At 37.3% G+C, this 20,512-nt stretch overlaps 2 protein-coding genes across 6 annotated transcripts in view; one reads left to right on the forward strand and one right to left on the reverse strand.

The window, feature by feature from the left end:
• N4BP2L1 (NEDD4 binding protein 2 like 1) overlaps positions 1 to 13,156 on the forward strand; it is a 22,636-nt gene extending 9,480 nt beyond the window's left edge. The window contains exons 2-5 of one of the 5 annotated variants that reach the window (XM_005213681.5): positions 7,544 to 7,671; positions 7,982 to 8,070; positions 9,968 to 10,044; positions 11,499 to 13,156. In XM_005213681.5, the coding sequence (XP_005213738.1) occupies positions 7,544 to 7,671; positions 7,982 to 8,070; positions 9,968 to 10,044; positions 11,499 to 11,757 (553 nt within the window). In that variant the 3' untranslated portion in view covers positions 11,758 to 13,156. Of the gene's footprint in view, positions 1 to 7,543; positions 7,672 to 7,981; positions 8,071 to 9,967; positions 10,163 to 11,498 lie in introns of all 5 variants that reach the window. The other 4 variants (XM_059892139.1, NM_001046574.1, XM_024999979.2 and 1 more) reach the window with 4 other exon arrangements.
• A 1,830-nt stretch (positions 13,157 to 14,986) lies between these two features.
• BRCA2 (BRCA2 DNA repair associated) overlaps positions 14,987 to 20,512 on the reverse strand; it is a 52,548-nt gene continuing 47,022 nt past the window's right edge. The window contains exons 25-27 of the mRNA XM_002691807.6: positions 19,224 to 19,468; positions 17,161 to 17,307; positions 14,987 to 16,265 (exon numbers count right to left, since the gene is read on the reverse strand). Coding sequence (XP_002691853.1) covers positions 15,624 to 16,265; positions 17,161 to 17,307; positions 19,224 to 19,468 — 1,034 coding nt within the window. The 3' untranslated portion in view covers positions 14,987 to 15,623. The remainder of the gene's footprint in view (positions 16,266 to 17,160; positions 17,308 to 19,223; positions 19,469 to 20,512) is intronic.

A 20,512-nucleotide genomic window follows, 5' to 3' on the forward strand; every position in this document is an offset into this window, starting at 1 on the left:
AATGCTTTAGTAAACATGGGGAGTATACAGATAATTTGAAGATCCTGTTTTCATTTCCTTTGGGTGTAAACCAAAAGTGGGATTACTGGATCTCAGGGTAGTTCTATTTTTAACTTGTTGAGAAATCTCCATTCTGTTTTCCACAGAGGCTGCAATAATTTACTTTCCTTTTAACTGTGCACAAGGGTTTCCTTTTCTCCACATCCTCATAAACACTTTTAATATCTTGTTTTGCTGATGATAGCCATTCTAACAGGAGTGAGGTGATAGTTCATTGGGATTTTGATTTGCATCTCCTTCATGATTAGCACTGTTGAGCACCTTTCTATGTACCTGTGTGCCATTTGTGTGTCTTGGGAAAAATGTCTATTCAGATCCTCTGGTCTTTTTTTAATTGGATTTTTTTTTTTTTGCTAATGAGTTGTATGAGTTATTTACATTTTTTGGTTATTAATCCCATATCAGATATATGATTTGGAAATATTTTCTTCCATTTGGTAAGTTCAGTTCAGTCACTCAGTTGTGTCCGATGCTTTGCAGCCCTATGGACTGCAGCACGCCAGGCTTCCCTGTCCAACAACCAACTCCTGAGCTTATTCAAACACATGTCCTTCGAGTTGGTGATGCCATTTGGTAGATTGCCTTTTTATTTTGTTGATTGTTTCCTTTGCTGTGTAGAAGCTTTTCAGTTTGATGTAGCCTCTTTTACTACTTTTTTGCTTTTGTGGCTTGTGCTTTTTGATGTAATACCTAAAAACTGATTGCCAAGACCAGTGTCAAGGAGATTTTCCCCTACGCTTTCTTCTAGGAGTTTTATGCTTCAGGTCTTACACTTAAGTCTTTAATCCATTTCAGGTTTTTATTAGTGGCTTGAGATAGGGATCCATTTTCATTCTGTTTTAACCACATAAAAGCTGAAATTTTAGATGGATTGAGGAGTGAAATATAATAGAACATAGATGAATATTTACATAATCTTGGGTTGGGAAAGACTGTTATAAATGTATTATCAAAGACAGAAAGTAGAACGTAAAAGATGAGTTCATGTGACTAAGAAAAGTTCTGTTAATTGAGACTTGTATGTTAGAGTTCATTATAAACAAAATTAAAAATAAATTGAGGTACTTAATAAAGATTTTACAAATTAATTTAGCCATAAACCTCCCAATAAGGAGGTTTTATCAACAACCACAGGACATGAAAATGCAGTTCACAAAAGAATATCTCTAAATGAGCAGCACACATAAGGAAAAATACTTAAACTTGCTGAGAATCAAAGAAGTTGGGGACAAACTAAATACCTGGCCACAGAGTATTGGTTAAGTAAATTATGGTTCATCCATATGAATAACTCATCAAAAATAATGTCATAATACGACCCAGCAATCCCACTAATGGGCATATACACCAAGGAAACCAGAATTGAAAGAGACACATGTACCCCAGTGTTCATCACAGCACTGTTTACAATAGCTAGGACATGGAAGCAACCTATATGTCCATTGGCAGACAAATGGATAAGAAAGCTGTGGTACATATACACAATGGAATATTACTCAGCTATTAAAAAGAACACATTTGAATCAGTTCTACTGAGGTGGATGAAACTGGAGCCTATTATACAGAGTAAGTCAGAAAGAAAAACACCAATACAGTATATTAACACATATATAAGGAATTTAGAAAGATGGTAATGATGACCCTATATGTGAGACAGCAAAAGAGACACAGACATAAAGAACAGACTTTTGGACTCTGTGGGAGAAAGTGAGGGTGGGATGATTTGAGAGAATATATATGTTTCAATGTATATTATCATATGTGAAATAGATCGCCAGTCCAGGTTTGATGCATGAGACAGGGTGCTCAGGGCTGGTGCACTGGTACGACCCTGAGAGATGGGATGGGGAGGGAGGTGGGAGGGGGATTCAGGATAGGGGATACATGTACACCCATGGCTGACTCATGTCAGTGTATGGCAAAACCCACTACAATATTGTTAAGTAATTAGCCTCCAATTAAAATAATTAAAAAAAATAATGGCATAGAATCATACTTCATGAGGTGGGAAATAGTTGCTGTGGAAATAAGTTTAGTGACGAGAAGTTGATATTCTCTGCATTATGTTTCTGTTTTTATGGAACAAAATATCAGATGAGAAAAAAAAATTCTATCTCCTGGAAAGACAATCAAAATATTAGTAATTATTTTTAGGTTGAGGAATATAGGAACCTCTCCTGTTTCGCAGTTTTCTCTTCCAAAATATTTTGCCTTGAATATGTGTTACTTTGCTAATTAGAAAGGAAAAGTAATATTTTTAAGGTTGGTGTAGAGCAAGACACAGGAACCAGTTTGAAGGGGCACCTGCTTGTCAAATTTGGGACAATTTGAGCATCATAAAGAATGATGATGGTAAGCATTATTAAAAGGGGAAAGGGAAGAGTGCTCTTCTTTACTAAACAATGCCACCTAGTAAATACAGAAGAAATTACATGAAGTAATAAGTATTCTGCTATTCCCAATGTAATAACTCACTTGGCAGTGATCAGCAATGAATATAAAGCTCATTGAGGGAAAGGTTGTTGGGGAATAGGATGTTACACGGGGCCTCTCGTTATATCAACTCCCCACCCCCACCCCAACATGATGTAGTATCACAAGGGGAGCAATACTAGCTGATGCCACCTGTTAGCCAAATGATAAACGTAGCAGGATGGTACAGATGGTCATCATGTGCAGTCAGGTACGCAAACATCACCTCTGTATTTTCCTTCCACAAATGTTTAATCTGGATCTAATTATGAGGAAAATAACCAGGCTAATACAGAATGTGGGGCATTCTCAAGCCAACTGACTAGACTCTTCAAAAAGGGAAAGCAGGGAGGGAGGTTCAAGAGAGAGGGGACAAGTATATACCTATGACTGATTCACGTCGATATCTGGCAGGAACCATTACAATATTGTAAAGCAATTATCCTTCAATTAAAAGTAATTTTTTTTAAAAAAAAGGGAAACCAAAGAAGGCATGAGGACAGTTCTAGATTGACACCAAAGAGACGTTAATAACTAAATGCTGTACTTGAACCTGTGAAGATGTTATTCGTACCATGAAGGACATTTTAAATTTAAAAATCTATTAACATTGGCTATTATAAATAGCTAAGGCCTTCCCTGGTGGCTCAGAGGTAAAGAATCCACTTGCAATGCAGGAGATCCGGGTTCGATCACTGGCTCGGGAATATCCCCTGGAGAACGGAATGGCTGCCCACTCCAGTGTTCTTGCCAGGGAAATCCCATGAACAGAGGAGCCTGGTGGGCTACACAATTCATGGGGTCAGAAAGAGTTGGACACAGTTGAGCATGCATGCATTATAAATAGCTGTAATATAAAATTGTAATATAAATTAGTATATAATTTATGTATAGTATATATTTATAATATTTATAATTTATAATTCAGTTTTTAAGTTGTGATGTGATTATTTAGGATAATGTTCTTATTTATAGAAGATACTTGATAAAGCATTTAGGAACAAAGTATCATGATGTCTGCAACTTATTTTTAAATGGTACATCAAAAATACACATGTGAGAGAAGTAAAATAAATGAGGCAAGACGTTAACATTGTTAACAAAAATGTTAATAATGGAGGGTAAGGAGTGTTCATAGTATTCTTTCAACTTATTTCTATTGGTTTGAACATTTTCTAAATGTAAAAGGTTGTGGGGGGAAAGTTTAGGTGGAAATAAAAAGGAGTGGGAAAACTATGGAATAAATGAGACTTAAGGGATGTGGGGACCAAATGCAAAGCATGGATCTGGTTTAGCTCTTGATTCAAACAAACCAATTGTAGGAATTCTGAAGATCAGCCCTGGGATTTCTTTGGAAGGAATGATGCTAAAGCTGAAACTCCAGTACTTTGGCCACCTCATGCGAAGAGTTGACTCATTGGAAAAGACTCTGATGCTGGGAGGGATTGGGGGCAGGAGGAGAAGGGGACGACAGAGGATGAGATGGCAGGATGGCATCACCAACTTGATGGACGTGAGTCTGAGTGAACTCCGGGAGTTGGTGATGAACAGGGAGGCCCGGCGTGCTGCGATTCATGGGGTCGCAAAGAGTCGGACACGACTGAGCGACTGAACTGAACTGATTTATGAGACAATCAGGGAAATTTGAACACTGAAAAGATATTTGGTGAAATGAAGTATGAAGCAGATGAAGCAATACTGGCCATATAACGATAATTGTTAAAGCTGGACTGTGGGTACATGGGGAATGATGATGTTATTCTATTTTGCATGTTGGAAAATTCCAGTAATAAGGGGTACAACTCAAAGTTACATACTAATGTTGGACTTTGTCAATGAGTGGGTGAGTGACTAATAGATATCTAAATATATTCAAATGTTTCTCTATTGTTAAACGAAAGAATAACACAAAAGAGTGATGTTATGAAATCAAGATTAGAACCTAAGTTACTCTAATAGTAGTAGTGTCAGGTGAGTTTGGGGGGCACTGCAGAGGTGAAAATTATGTGGGTGTAATTGTCTTCCCCCCCCCCCCCCCCCATTTTTCATTCTCAATTTCCCTAATGCATAAGGCTCCTGACCACCATTAAGAAAGCTAGAGCTGGGGCATTATGCTTGTCACTTCTGAAGCTTATGGAATGGTATTTATTGCTTCCACTGAAGTGTTAGACTCTCAGGATTGCCTATTGAATCAGTTCTTCATTTAGTTAGGAGAGCTTTTAAGTCTTGAGTATTCAAAATGTACCATGACTGCCAGTGCTGATTTAACATTCAGGTGAAGGGAAAACAAGTTTTGAAAGAATGATCATTCAGCAAGATCAGAAAGTCCACCCTTTGATCTTCTCCAGTCCCCCAGTTCCATTAGAGTTGTAAAGGTGAAAAACAGTCCTATTTTTCCTGCCTGTTTGTTAGGAGGACCATATAGGCTATGGTCACATGTGTCTTGGGAAATGATGAGCGGGTGGTTCAGCTTCATAGTGGTCCTGAACAATTTAACTTTTACTCTAAGGCAAAATTTTGCAAACAAGGCGATACTTTGCTGTGTTTTCTTTTTTGCTTTCTAGAAGGGAATAGAATTCAAATAAAATGTGAATTGAACACATGCCTTAAAAGGTTTTTTTTTTTTTAATGAAAAATTAGAGTATTAACTTCTAGTAGATAATATAAACCATAAAGAGGAGATAAAGCTATGTCTATGCAAAGAAAAACTCCATTTTGAAAATGACAAAACCAGAGCTGTAAGTGGCAGACTTAATAGGAAGACAAATGAAGCCAGATTTAGAAGGGATATTTAAGAAGTTCTGGAACTAATATCCAGAGTTGCTTAACTTAGTACACAAAAGATAAGGAAAACAAGTTACACAATATTATTTAAACTCTGAATGAGACTTTCATGTTTAGACTAGATAATGATGAAAAGAATTCAAAAACTGTAGAGCATTTACGAATATAAAATCCGCACACCTGAAAGTGCAGTTAGTGTTGCCCTTAGGTTTTCTTCTAAGGTGTCTTTGTAATAACTGTTTGCCCTGGAGGTTAACGTTTGGATATCTGATTTGAGCTTTTCAGTTTGAGTATCTTTACGGTTAAAAGACATTTACAAAGAAACTATGCAAATCCGTTTTATCAGATCTTTATACTTGCCTTTCGTGTCCGTTTCTGTATCTGTGGTGTATTTAAAATGGCCAGATTTTGTTTGCCACCGCTCCTAGCACTCCTACATTGGAGTGTACACACTCCAGTGCACTTTACTACGATGGCATGTAAACAGTTTTGGATGGAAAATCTGACTTCATTTGTTATTAATAAAATAACAGTACCTTGTGTTTGTAAAGTACCTTACCTCTTGAAAAATGTTTTCCCGTACCTCACCTCATTTCGCTCTTACTAGAAGCTCTGATTAATAGGTCGTGATACTATACAAGTTTTCAGTCAGGAACACAGAAGCTTGGAAAGAGAGGCCACATGACCGTGGTGGAAGAGTCAGGAACTGAACCCAAGTGTTTCCAGCAGCTTAGGTGCTTTACTCATTATCTGTGGTTTCACTGCCTTATGCTCTTTCCTGATTAAAGAGCATTCTTCTTGATGGAGAAGAACAAACAGAGCTGAATAGTTCTGTTTTCTTTTTACATTTCCTGCTCTTGTTATGTTCCAACATATTTTTTCTCTTGTTTTTTTAAAAATCTTACTTATTTTTGGCTGCGCTGGGTCTTCGTTGCTGTGTGGGCTTTTGTCTAGTTGTGGCAATCAGGGGCTCCTCTCTAGTGGCAGTGCGCGGGCTTCTCATTGCAGGGGCTGCTTGTTGCAGAGCATGGGCTCTAGGCATGCTGGCTCAGCAGTTGTGGTGCACAGGCTTAGTTGCTGTGCAGCATGTGGAATCTTCCCGGACCAGGAATCAAACCCACATCCCTTGCGTTGGTAGATTCTTAACCAGTGGATCACCAGGGAAGTCCTTCCTCCAACTTTTAAATATCTTTTTATTCTGAGCACGGCCGTTTTGTTATGGACTGTATCTGCCTGGTCAATTTGTTTGAAGTTAGAATTACGCTGGGGAACCACACAGGGAGAAGGGAGAGAACCATGTGCTCATTGTGTCGGGCACTGCGCAAGGCGCTTCCCCAGGTTATTAGGTAGTCATCCTTACTTAGCAAGATGGGTGCTGTTATCCCCAGTTTTTACAGGTGAGGAAAGGAGGATCAGCAATTTACTTTGTTACTGTCTAGCACAATAGCCATCTTCTCCCCCAAAAAAGTCTGAATAAGGATTTCATGTGGAAATATCTTCTCTTTGAAGTTATTTTGTGCAAAACTTCATGTGCTTTTTTTTTTTTTTCTTTCCTACGTTAAAGAGGGGACTCCATGATGCTTTTTCTTTTTTTCTGTGTGGTATTTTCATATTCAGAGAGAGTGATAGAAGTTTAGGAAAGCCTAGGGAATGTTGCATCTGCATCTTTTCTTCTGCTGGTTTTAGAATTTGGTTTAGGTCACTGCTAAAGTACCTGTTAGGGGTAGCACACACATCACTTTTATCTACATTTCATACCTCAGCAAGAACCAGTGTCTCACATGGGTCCTTATGGAGAACAGAGCTCCAAGGCGAGGGGACCCAGGCCAGGTAAGGGGGTGCAGGAAGGGGCTGCAGCAGGGGTACTTGGGCAGTGGTGCATCACAGAGGAATGTCAGTGAGGGCTGTGCCCACTCTTGTCACCCCTGCAGCGAAGCCTCCAGAGTGTCATCTAGAATCAGCTCTGGTAGCTGCAGAAATCAGCATGGTGGTGATCAGCACTTGTTAAAGAGTTGGGCAACACACACAGTCCCCTCTCAGCCCTCTCCTTACCCCTATGAAGGAGCGATACCTTCTAGAGAGACTCTCTCTTTTTAAAATGAATTTCAACAACTGAAACCTGGTGGTCTCAGAAGTATAAACTGCTAAATGTTAGAGATAGAAGGAAATGATTTATAGTATGAAAATGCATAGTCATAAAATAATCTCTTGTTTCCCCACTCTCCAGACAGTTGCAACACGACTTTCCCAGAGCCCTGATTTTCAGCACGGATGATTTTTTCTTCAGGGAAGATGGTGCCTATGAGTTCAATCCTGACTTTCTGGAGGAAGCTCATGAGTGGAACCAGAAAAGAGGTGACAGATTCCTTTCCAAGCTCCTGGGAAATCCTCTTGTGCACATAGATTGTAGCTCCTGCAAAATGAAAAAAATTTATGGAAGGAGCTTAATCTAAAGTTCTGCCATTTTTCCTTCTCAAACAGAATGCCAGAGTGTAATCTCCCTAGATTCCAGGAAAAAGAAAATTATTGATAATGGGTTCTGAAATAGGTAGTATTAAAGTTGTGTAATGAGGACATCCTGTAATAAAAATAACAAAATATGGAGTACACTCGCCCTTCTGTGATTGTTGCATGTTGTTCACTGTTATATAACATTGTGTTGCAGCAAGAAAAGCAATGAGGAATGGCATATCCCCCATTATTATTGATAATACCAACCTCCACGCCTGGGAAATGAAGCCCTATGCAGTCATGGTAGGAAGAAGTATCATTCTGAATTTTCAGTTCTGGACATTTTGTGAGAAAGTTGAAACATTTGTTCTTTCTTCTTTTTTTGGTCTTCTGTGATCTCATATTCATTAATAGTAGTTCTCCCAGGAATCAGGTAAAGAGGTTTTATTTTAGTGTTTCTCTGCCGTTCAATGGCTGAAATTTGCTGAGATGCTAATACTACCTCAGGGTACATTTTAAAAATAGCCCTTGGTCTGAATTCTTGACAGCATTTCTGTCTTGGTTGTTTTCCTAAGGGAAGGCATCCGTAGGAGCATCTGCTGAAACCTGCTGAGAAGTGCTGGACTAGGTGATGCCTCCAGTGGAGCTGTAGATGATGTTCTTAGGACAGTTGTCTTTGCCACGCTGGGGACTTCAGTGCTATGTGGTGCTGCTGCTGCATGGAGTTCCAGGGCAATGAATTTCTTAGTTTAAAAACAGATTCAGGAGTAACGCTGTAACCCTATTAAGATATTAGAATACAAATATAAATGCACATATAAAGGTAACAGTTAAGCCATCTACTGTCAGAACAGATGAATGAAGCAATGTGTACATTTTTCTTTATTTATGAAGTATGTATGATCTACTTTTCAGACATATTTCATCTTTTGTGCTAATATGTTTTCATTCCTTACTGCATGTAATAAGGAGAAAAGATCCACAAACAGGGAGAGGAAGAAAACAGCTGAGTATTCTCCCTACTTGGCTAATTTTAAAGTGAATCTCTAAAACTGGACTCATGGCAGCCTGTTTTTAAGCTTTTTTTTTTTAATATTTTGGGCACAGTATCTTACATAGAGGTGTGCTTTTGTCTAGATACTTTCATCAGTTTTACTTAGGCCCAGACTGTGGGACTTTGCTGAATGTAGGACATAATGAGCATCAACTTTGTGGTTACTTCAGTTCATGGATCAAACATCCACTTAGGAGAAAAATGGACAGGGATATGAAGAGTCAGGTTAATTAAGGCACAGCTCAGAACCAAGAGGCAGGGCTTAACTGAGAGTAGCTTAAGGGAAGTTATTTTACTTTTTGTTTTCTAATTTCTAGATATGCACAATCTTTCCCAGCTATCCACAGCTACTACTAAGACACAGAAACTAGATATTTTTCACGTATGATATTTGATACCCTTCTGAAATTAGAAGTCTCCATCTAAAGAATGAAGAGGAAATCCCCTTACTTAGCCCATTTTATTCTGTATTTTATAACACAACAAACAGTAGTCATAACAGAAAGTTCAACTTGAGATAAAATAAGTAGTAGTCCGTTAATTAATGCAAAGAACACTTGATGTTTCCATGGAAATGGTAATCATTTTCTAAACTCAAGGAAATATGGCACAGTGAATTGAGCCAAACTATGTGGCATGGATGGGAGAGCTACTTTTTGGAGGGAAGAATGTGTGAAGTATGTGGAAATCATTTTTATTTCCCAAGCTCTGTGCCTCTGGTACTCTCACTTTGTAAACCAAGCTGTGAGGACTAGCCAAGGCACTTGATGCCAGTGAACCTATGATAATCACATATACGGGACTTTGGGAAACCATTGGAATTCATTGCTCATTCCTATGGACAGGGAATTTAAAACTAGTTCAACGATCTATCTTTTTAAAGGTTCAAAACAAAGAACTTTGTCGTTTTCCTACATAATAGATAGAATTACTGAAAAGTTATCATTGGGAACCATAATATAATCTGAGTGTGGCTAAGTATGGATATGTACCAACTGTATTTGTTAACATAAATTAAGGCATTAAATTACTGGTTAAACAAAAGGAATGTTAGAAAAGATTTGTAGTAAATGTTAAATGGCAGCATAAACATTCCCAAACATACATACCATGTCTTCAATGTTTTATGTACTTTTGAAAAATCAGGCACTTGAAAATAACTATGAAGTTATATTCCGAGAACCTGACACTCGCTGGAAATTCAACGTCCAAGAGTTAGCAAGGTACTTCTTTGTTTTTCTAGCTCCTCATTATGTATCCTGCTATTTTCAGGTATTTCAGACCGAACAAAAGAATCTTTTCAGGCTGGAAATGGACATGGTAGTTTTCAGGCCAGAAATGGTAATTCTTGGAAATTGATAACTTTGGAATTATTAATGTGAAAGACTTTACTTTGGGGTCAGTTTTCTAATATAATGCTAAATGCTAAATCTTGGCTTGGACTTGGTCCTCAAAAAGGACATATTTAACATTCTGCTAAAATGCTTCTTCATTAATGGACATTTAAAAGCACTTTCCTCTGCATGGGATTGCACTTGTGAGTGGTGTTTTTGCACTTAGGCTAAACAAAGACCTTCAGATATTGAACAGTCTGTGGTTCATTTATGGTCTATATGCTGCTTCTAGTTTGTAAAGCAATAAATGTCCAAATAATACTAACTTGTTGATTGAATGCATGGGTTCTGATAATTCACCATCTGTGCTATTTGGTAATGTCAATGATTTAAAGTAACCAGTGAGGTCAGAATTTACTTTTTAGGAATAAGTCTAATTCATCTTATGGTTACAAGCAGATAGTGTTTCCCAAGGGATGTGTGAATCACCTCTGTCAGAATCAGCTGAGGTGACTGTTAAAATCCTAGTTCATGGAGCATCCCTGGTGGTCCAGTGGTTGAGAATCTGCCTTGCAATGCAAGGAATGCTGATTTGATCCCTGGTCCAAGAGGATCCTACGTGCTGCAGAGCAGCAGTAAGTACGTGCATCACAACTACTGAGTCTGGGAGCTGTATCCACTGAGTCCACATGTCACAACTCCTGAAGCCACACACCTAGAGCCCGTTCTCTGCAACAGAGAAGCCACTGCAATGAGAGGCCTGTGCCCCGCTACTAGAGAAAGCCCCTGTACTGTGGCAACAAAGACCTACCACAGCCAAAAAATAAATAATAAGATTAATATTTTTAAAAGTCCTAGTTCATGGACCCCGTTCTTAGTTGAAATCTCTGATAATTACATTTCAAAACTATATCCCCAATTGATCCTCATGTCCATGAGAATTGAAGAATGTTGTTTTAATAAGGATCTAGAAGTATCTAAGACTGACATAAGTGATTATAGATATATGCATAACAAATTGGCAAACACATAAGAAGAGCTCATGGTGCTCTTATGTTTTGAAGCACAGAATTGAGATTTCCAGAAACAGAGCATTTTTTGATGTTTTAGCTCTTTGCTAGCCCCAGGGTAGTTTGGGGGTGTGCAGGGCCGCATGAAAAACAGTTGAGCTGAACGATAACTGCTTAACACGATGTTTTGCTTTTGTCAGAGTTCCATCCTGAGAATAGGGAGTGCATATCTGTGTAATAATACAGGACTTATAAACTACAAACACTTGTAAAATATAACTCATTTTGATATGCTGCCTTAACTAAACATTTGCATTTCTTTTTTCCACGTAGAAGAAACATTCATGGAGTCCCAAGAGAGAAAATACACCGAATGAAAGAACGGTATGAACATGATGTTACCTTTTACAGTGTGCTGCACGCAGAAAAACCAAGCAGAGCAAACAGAAACCAGGACAGGAATAATGCATCTCCTTCCAACGGTGCAGGGTACTGGAACACCTATGCAGAGTTCCCACACCGGAGGGCGCATGGCAGCTTCACTAATGAGAGCTCCTTTAACAGAAGGGGTGGTTGTCACCATGGGTATTAGAGGCCTCTCTTATGGGCATTCCGAATTTTCCTAAATCAGTTTTTACTTCAATTTTTGGTATTTATTCTCCGTTCAGTGGTAGTCAGAGCTCTAATTCCAGTGTAAATAGTCAAGCCTGAGAGTTTCTGTGCAGAAGTCGTTAGATGCCTCTTCAACAAGCATTTGTTAAAGTGATCCTATGTGCATGGTCTGATGCTGGGAATTCTGCCGATTTGATTAAACAAAATCCTTTCTCTAGGGAAAGAACTAATTCAAAACTGAAACCTGAGAACATACCCAAGAACGTAATCAACCACATAGGCTCATTAATGAACTGTTTTTAATATAAAGCTTCAGTAGCCCTTTCTCTGAAGCAGTCTATTTTTTCAGGAAATTCATCTCCATCAGGAAAGTTGGAAAGATGGAGGAGAAATAGTAGGCAGGAACAATTTTTTAGTGCCACTGCTACTTTTGATCATCTGTGTATCCAAAAATGTGAGATGTGTGGCTGTAATGATGATATTGATTTTCCTTTAAGATGAAGACATCAGGAAGTATATAGTGAAGTCACTCAGTCATGTCCAACTCTTTGCGACCCCATGGACTGTAGCCTACCAGGCTCCTCTGTCCATGGGATTTTCCAGGGAATAGTCCTGGAGTTGATTGCCATTTCCTTCTCCAGGGGATCTTCCCAACCCAGGGATCAAGCCTGGGTCTCCCGCATTGCAGGCAGACGCTTTATTGTCTGAGCCATCAGGAAGTATACACCTAAGGGAATATTGTCTTTCGAGGTAGACACTTTGGGAGATTATCCCTTTATTTTAGCGATGTGTCATTGTTAGAAATATCTGTTAGGAAAATCAGTGTCATTGTTTCAAGTCACATCTTGTGTTTTAACTACCACTTTATCAAACAGGGTTAAACCTGTTTGATAACAGGGATAAACCTGTTTGGCTGTTGAGCTAACAGTGTATATAAAACAAGCCTGCCTTTATAAAACACCAATTTTTAAGAGGAATAATCAAGCAATTTTTAAAAATTATTCCTATAAACGTGTATTATCAGTTGGCAGCGCCAAAGTTTTGGGCGTACAAGGAATGAAGCATCCAGAATGTCCTCACATGGAAACAGGAAAAGTCATGCTCCTCTTATAAGGAGCAGTCTGAGTGTTTTGTGAGGCATTAAGACAAAGTTCTACTACAGTTCTTATATTAAAATTGAATTTATGAATCCAAATCAAATTTTAACAGGTTGGAATCAGATTAATTTGGTGTGAGACCACAGATAAGACCATGTAGGATGTATGCTTTATTTCTTGTTGGCCAACAACTTCTTTCTAATGTTTTGTGAAGCATTATTTTAAGTGTTCTATATAATGGTGCTTTTATGGTTATTAAAAATTATATATGGTATTGCTTTATATGGACTTGTCATTGAATCTAATTTTGGGGGGTTTAAGAAAATAAAAAACTTATTTACCATAAATTCCACAAAATTCTACCCTATTAAGAACTAGTTTTTCTATAACTATATTTACCCATCTTCTTTAATGACTAGGAAACACAGAGGTAAAGATAAAAGCAACTTTATATTTTACTTGTGTGTATAAATTATTTGATCTCTATACATTAGAAAGACTGTATTACTTTAATATTCCATATCTAGTATTATTGAAATCTATTCAACATCTTGATGATTACCAGCAATGATCTGTAATTTTTTCATTAACATTTAAAAAAATTGATGTCTCCTTTGAGTAGCAGAATTTGCCCAACAAACTAAAATTAAGTGAATTTGAATGAATCTAAAGTATAGTTTGGCTAAATTCTGTGTATCCAAGCTTAACACATAATAATCTAATAATGATGATAATCCACATTAACAGTACTCCTGTTTTCCAGACCCCAGATGGTCCTGGGTAATCCTAGTCAACATGGTCCCTAGTCAGTGCAGAACTAGGTCAGTGTGGGTGGCTTGACTCATTTAGGATAGTAGAGGTGAGAAGTGTCAGAGGGTCCAGATGAGAGTGCCTTTGCTCAGTCCCATAGGAGCAGCTGAAGGATCATAACTCAAGCCCTCCTGATTTACTTCTGACTCTCTGCTTAGGGTTTCTGGTTCACCTGGCCTGGGCAGGGCTACTTTGTATTTGTCCTACTCTGAATGAGCTCAGAATAGTTCCCTGCTACATTTGCCTTTTTGGGAGCATAAAATTAATAAAATGCCACCAACTTTGTTTATCCCATCTAGAAATGACCTATTTTTTCTTTCAACACCCATGACTCCTGATTTAAAAAAATTTTTGAACACTTAACACTGACTTGTTTTGTGCATTCACATTTGCATTACTCACAGGGTTGGCAGAGTGCTTTATACACAAGAGGCTCTCATTAAGTGATTGTTGAGTAACACAAATCGCTTTTACCATTTACCCCTTATCATGCAGTGTACATTGATGACTTTGTAATCATTAAATTGTCACTTTTGGGGGGACAATATCCATAGGTACTCAAGCTTCACATTTATATAGCTTGGCTATATTATTTACAGTTTATAAACAGCAGAGTGTATGTTAGATGCCTCCATTATGGGTAGTCTAAATGCTAATGAAAAATGAAAGAGGTTATAGGTTAAGTTTTTTCAAGAAACAAAAAGGCTGAATTCTTATAATTCTTTCTGTTCAGCTGAGACTCAAGTTGTATTCCCTGTTCTAGTGTGTGGATCATTGGGAAAATGATTAGGACATGAAGACCAAATTGTTTTATGAAAAAAAGTTAAATCACATTAACAAGACTGGCAGAACACTTAAGTTAAAAAGAATAGCAGAAGAGACTATTATGTTAATTTTTAGAAGCAAGAAAAAACATGGGTCACAGTTATGGAAGGAAGAAAATTGCTTTTTAAAAGGATTTATTCTTGGCTTTAAGGTGTGTTTATAATGAGATTTAAAAACAGGATATTGTATATAAATTTAAGACATACTAAAACACTTTATGCTCTTAGCTCCTAGTTTGAACTGCTTTCTCTTTTTCCTCTTTTTAAAGTAACAAATGAGAATACCATCTTAAATTGAATGGTTCTCATCTGCTTTGGTGGTTGGAGAAAACTAGGTTTAAAAGGGACTGCTTGCCGACTCCTGTGATAGGACTAAAAGCAAGGACAATCAGTGCCAATTTGAAAGAAAGATTTTCTCTTAAGTTGCAGTCCAGATGATCATTTTGTTAAGAAATAAAGACAAATTAACACAATGAAGTCTGTTTCTGATTTAAAGTATTTCAACTTTTAATAAATAATTTAATTTTACAGATCAAAATGGCATCAAAAAAGGAAGTGCACAGAGGGTTCTGTTTTTCTTGTAGTCATGCTGACTTAAGGATGAAGAACTGGTCGAAAGAAAACACCACTATAATATCTTACTCATCGTGACTTTTTTGATCAGGAAAAAACTGTATTAGAACCAACATGTGCATTATGAAAAACTGGTTCATAGTGGGTTACCTCTTAAAAACAAACCTAAAATGGAACTAAACCAAAAAGAATTATGTGAGTCAAAATAACTTTACTTAATTTCCTGTAGTTATAAGGACACAATCTAAAAGAAACAGTTGTGTTTACTTCATTTGTAATACTTACAGTGATCAAACCCAGTCATAAAGATTTAAAGGAGATTTTCTTGATTAGTTAATATACAGTTACACAATTTTAAGATATATAATTGAAATAAGAATATACCAATAAAGAAAAAGGGGAAGAGCATTTCTGTGATATACAAACCACAGATAAACTTTTAACTATTTCCTTCCTTTACTCATTATGCAAATTCCGATATACAGTTTGAAACTGTGTATGTTTTACAAACTGGAAAGGTTGAGTCAGTAACTAATTTATTGTCATTTTGGTTTCTGTCGCCTTTGCAGTCTCTTGGATCTGTTTTTTATTGCACTTGTGTCCGGGATATTAGTCTCCTGTTCTTCAGTCCTGGCTGGGGAATTCTCTCGTTCTTTGATCACAGATGTAGTGTAAGGCCTTTTCAGTCCAACATAATCCTTAGGACTAGTGGGAACAGTCCTGGTGGACTTACTGATAGATGTAAGTTGATTTCCTCCTGCTGAACCAGATAAAAGGGCTTGGGTATTTATCAGTGCAAGTTCTTCATCAGCTATCGAATCACTTTCCAAAAGAGAAATGTCGTTAAATTTTTTACGTGGAGTCATCTGAGGAGAATTCAATTCGTTTTTCTTCATAGGTGTTTCATATTTGGTGCCACAACTCCGTGGTGGCTGAAATGCCTTCTGTGCAGCTTGAGAAACAAATGTACAAATGGGACTAACAGGTGGGGGTACAGGCAGTCTACTCAAGAAATCCAAGGCTCTTCTCTTTTTGCAGCTTTTTGGGTCATCAGTCTCTTTTTCCCCTTTGCAACAAGACTTTGAAGTCACTTGGGCTGATACAGGTGTGCAGACAGACTTCTCATTTAGCTTACAAAGTGATAATGGACTTTGGTAATTCATCTCACTACTGGGAGAAGACAGCTAATAAAAAAAAAACAAAAAAAAACAAAGAAGTAGCCTATATAATTACGTCCTAATATATGAAATAAAATCAAATTATCTTTTATTAAAAAGTATTTAAACATACAAATTCCACACACTTTCACTCCCCTAGTGGCTATGATTTCAAGAGACATTAATATTATTATTTTTATTCCAGAAGGAAAGATTGTTGCATAAGAGGATATAAAAATGACATGAAAATAAAGATGAAGAATAATTGTAGTAAAAGCAAAAAGGGGGTAGGAGACATAATTTATGCTTTAATCTTTTTGTTATTAACAGGTTAAACAAAAATAAGCATTTTTAAATCATTTTAAGAACACAGCCTATGTTCCTACTTTTCTAGATTGTGACTGGAGGCAAATGCTTAACCCCTGTATGTCATAGTTTCCTTGTTCGTAAACTGTAGATAATTTTTATCTCAGGGTTGTTGTGAAGGTTAAATGAGTTAATATATATAACTTAGCAAGTTTAGCTACTTAAGAACTAGTCTTTAGCCAAAATTACAGACTTTAGCTCGATTTCCCTTTATTGTGATTTAAAGAGTTATACTGAGCTTAGAAACAACCCTAATTATATAGCATAGTCCTCTGAGCAAAAAGACATGGGCAAAAACGTCTTCTCAGTCATGTGTACTGGGAATGCTAAAAATGAAAGCACCCATTTACAAAATTTGCCCCCACAGAGTGTTACATTCTGGCTTCAATAAACAAGATAAACTTTCCAGGTAGTCTATACCTATAGGAGGCACTAATAATGACACTTTCTAATTAAGTTTAATTACATTTTATCACGTTTACTAGGTATACATCAGAATATATTGTTGCCTCTCTATAGAATATTTATAAAATCTGTTAAATTTAGATTAACTTACCGGAAACTTATTTCCTGAACCAAGGACTGTTTGAGCAGTGGGTGGTGCTGAAGTACAGTCTTTAGTTGGGGTGGACCACTTGGGATTACTTGCATTAAGTAAACGAATCAGCTTGTTTTTTGCATCCTCACAAAACGTATCAATATTCTAAGAAAATAAATTGGAAAAGCTGGTTTGTAAAATGCAAACCTATACATTCATATGTTTTCAGAAAATGTTACCTTTAAAACCTGAAATAAAAAAATGCAGACCAGAAAAAAAATGAGACACCCCAAATTTGATAGCAACTGTCAAATAATTCACCAGTATAAAAATGCAAAAGCTACATCAGTGATTAAGAAGACCTTAATTGTTAGAGGGAGAGAAGGAAAGAGGGTGTGTGTGTGAGGGAAAGAGATATCCTGGGTCAGGAAGATGTCCTGGAGAAGGGATAGGCTACCCACTCCAGTGTTCTGGGGCTTCCCTGGTGGCTCAGCTGGTAAAGAATCTGCCTGCAATGGGGGAGACCTGGGTTTGATCTCTGGGTTGGGAAGATCCTCTGGAGAAGGGAAAGGCTACCCACTACAGTATTCTGGCCTGGAGAATTCCATGAACCATACAGTCCATAGGTCACAAAGAGTCGGACACAACTGAGCAATATTCACTTTCAAAATGAGAACGTCTTCATGTCTGTTCTAAGAATTAACTGAAATAACATACAGGTTATACCACTTCCTAAACTGTACTTCCAGAAGTCACAAAGGGTCAAATAGCAGCAGTTTGGTTATGGTTTAACCTAATTTATCACTATTTTGTTAAAATTTTAAATGATATGTAAATGAACTGCCCTTGAAAGTTGTCAGAGAAAATGTAGGATATAAACAGTAAGTACTCCACAATGGAACCAAATAGTGAATGTAACCCCCAGTTTACATTTACAGCCCCCAGTTTAGAAGCCATAAATAAATTAGGGTATTGTTATTCATGATGTACATTGAGTCCAGGTAGAATATTATACAAACTTTATATAGCTAATGCTTTTAAAATAGAATTTTATTTATATGAATTCTGAATAACATATTTCAAATATTAAACTACAGAACTAAAAGGCTTATCTTTTACAGATTTTTATTTTTACAAGTTAGCATTTATAAAATGCCAAATTTTATTAGGAGGCAGCACTGCATGGTAGTTAATAATAGTCTGGACTCTGCATTCAGATGGCTTAAGCATGAATCCTGGTTCTACCAATGTGGATGTGTGACTTCTGTTTCTCATCAATGAAATGGGAAAACAGTTCCCTACATTATAGGGATGGTGAAAAGTGAAGTTGCTCAGTCGTGTCTGACTCTTTGCGACCCCGTGGACTCTAGCCTGCCAGGCTCCTCCATCCACGGGATTTTCCAGGCGAGGACACTGGAGTGGATTGCCATTTCCTCCTCCAAGGGATCTTCCCTACCCAGGGTTGGTGGGAGCATTAAATGAGACTGGCTTACAAGGCCAGATGTACAGTAAGTACTCAGTAAATTTTGTTCTCCTATTTGGTATTATTTTAAATCAAAGAGGTATAAATGATAAAATAGTAGATATGGAGTTTAAAATGTTAATTTAGAAAGTGTTTTTTTGCTTTTATGGCCATTCCACGTGGCATGCAGTATCTTAGTTCCTGACCAGGTTGAACCTGTACCACTTGCAATGGAAGCATGGAGTCTTAACCACTCAACTGCCAGGGAAGTCCCTAGAACGTAAATTTGCAATCTACATATTAACTGATTACATTGCCATGTGCTGTAAACCACGGGTAACATATAATTCTTGTTACCAATTTCCAGTTTGCCTACATGGTCTACATCTCTGAACATCCTTCTCACAATTTTTCCTAATTCGGTTCCTGTCAAATCATTCTTTAGTCCCTGATGGCTGTCACTCACCATCTCCTCAGGTTCATGAACAATTAATATATGATAAAATCTCACATTATATGTCAACTATCCAATTTTCATAAAAGCTGCCACTTGCTTGACATCTGACTGTCAAAATAGGAAAATGCCAACATGTATGGTAATGCTCAAGGCTAATTTTACCTCAACAGTATTTTTCATTTTGTGGAATGTCTCTTGAAAATGGCCTTCCTTAGGACTGGCAGAAAACATGGAAAAATCTCCAGCAAATAAAGTAGGAATTCCCAATTTACACCCTGGTCGCCACTGGAGGTTGCTTGCAGCAATTAACATGTGAGGTTTAATAATGTCCTCATTAAGATCTATCCAAAACTTTATTGCCAATAAATTATGGCATTCATCTGACAAATAGACCAAAGGAACAATACCTAAAATGGAAAAAACAAAAGCCAGAAAATAAAAAACTTCACTTATATATACTGGATAAATTTTAAAATATAAGGAAACTCTTAAGTATGGCCATTTATTTTGTGTATGCTAATGGTAAAAACAAACCAAAATAACTAAATTTAGGAAAAGCTCAGGATTTTAAACAGCTCAGGACCTGTTGCTTATGGTGCTAACATTTCAACGCAGTATGACAACACATTCTGTTACAGAGGCCATGGGGAAGCAGGAAACATGTAAGCTGAATAGTGAATAGGGAAAATTCATCAAGATGGGAAGGAAGAGGGCATTCTAAGCAAAGTGAATGACTTTTTCAAGGTAGGAATGTTAAATATTTTAGTGTGCCAAGAATGTGAAACTAAGTAGCTGAGGTTTGTGGGGCGGTGGCTTAAGGCAGGAGGCTGAAGGCTTTTTCAGGCATCGGAAGGAGTTTATATTTCATTTTCTAAGGGACAGGAAGCCACCGAAGATTTTAGGCCAAGAAACCTCATGATCAGAGTTGGGTATTGGAGAACTGGTACTTCAGGTTTAGGGTGGCACTTTGAAACTTTCTGATAGAAATTTCTCCCACTGACACTTGACATCAAACTAAATAAAAAAAGAAAGAAATGTCTACCAATGACATACAAATAAGGCATATCCTAATATAAAGTTTAAGAACTAGTGATGAAAGAAAGAAACAGGTTGTAGGACAGAATGAAGCACAACAGGGCTCAGCTTCTAGTCTCCTTCTCCACACTGGTGAGAGAACACCCATTTTAAGAATTCTTTTATTCTTAAATCTGAAGAAAAGCAAATAGAAATAATCAGAAATAATGAAAACGGCTCTAGTCATGGGTTGAGTTGTGTCCCCATAAAAGATGTTGACATCCTAACCTGTGAATGTGACCTTACTGGCAAACAGTGTTTGCTAAAAAAATCAAGTTGAAGTTTCATTTCAGTACATCCTGACTGAATGTCCTTATGAAAAGGGAGAATTGGACACAGACATGCACACAAGGAGACTGCCAGGTGAAGAAGGCAGA

The sequence above is a fragment of the Bos taurus genome, chromosome 12, assembly GCF_002263795.3.
Source record: "Bos taurus isolate L1 Dominette 01449 registration number 42190680 breed Hereford chromosome 12, ARS-UCD2.0, whole genome shotgun sequence".
Taxonomy (NCBI): Eukaryota; Metazoa; Chordata; class Mammalia; order Artiodactyla; family Bovidae; genus Bos; species Bos taurus.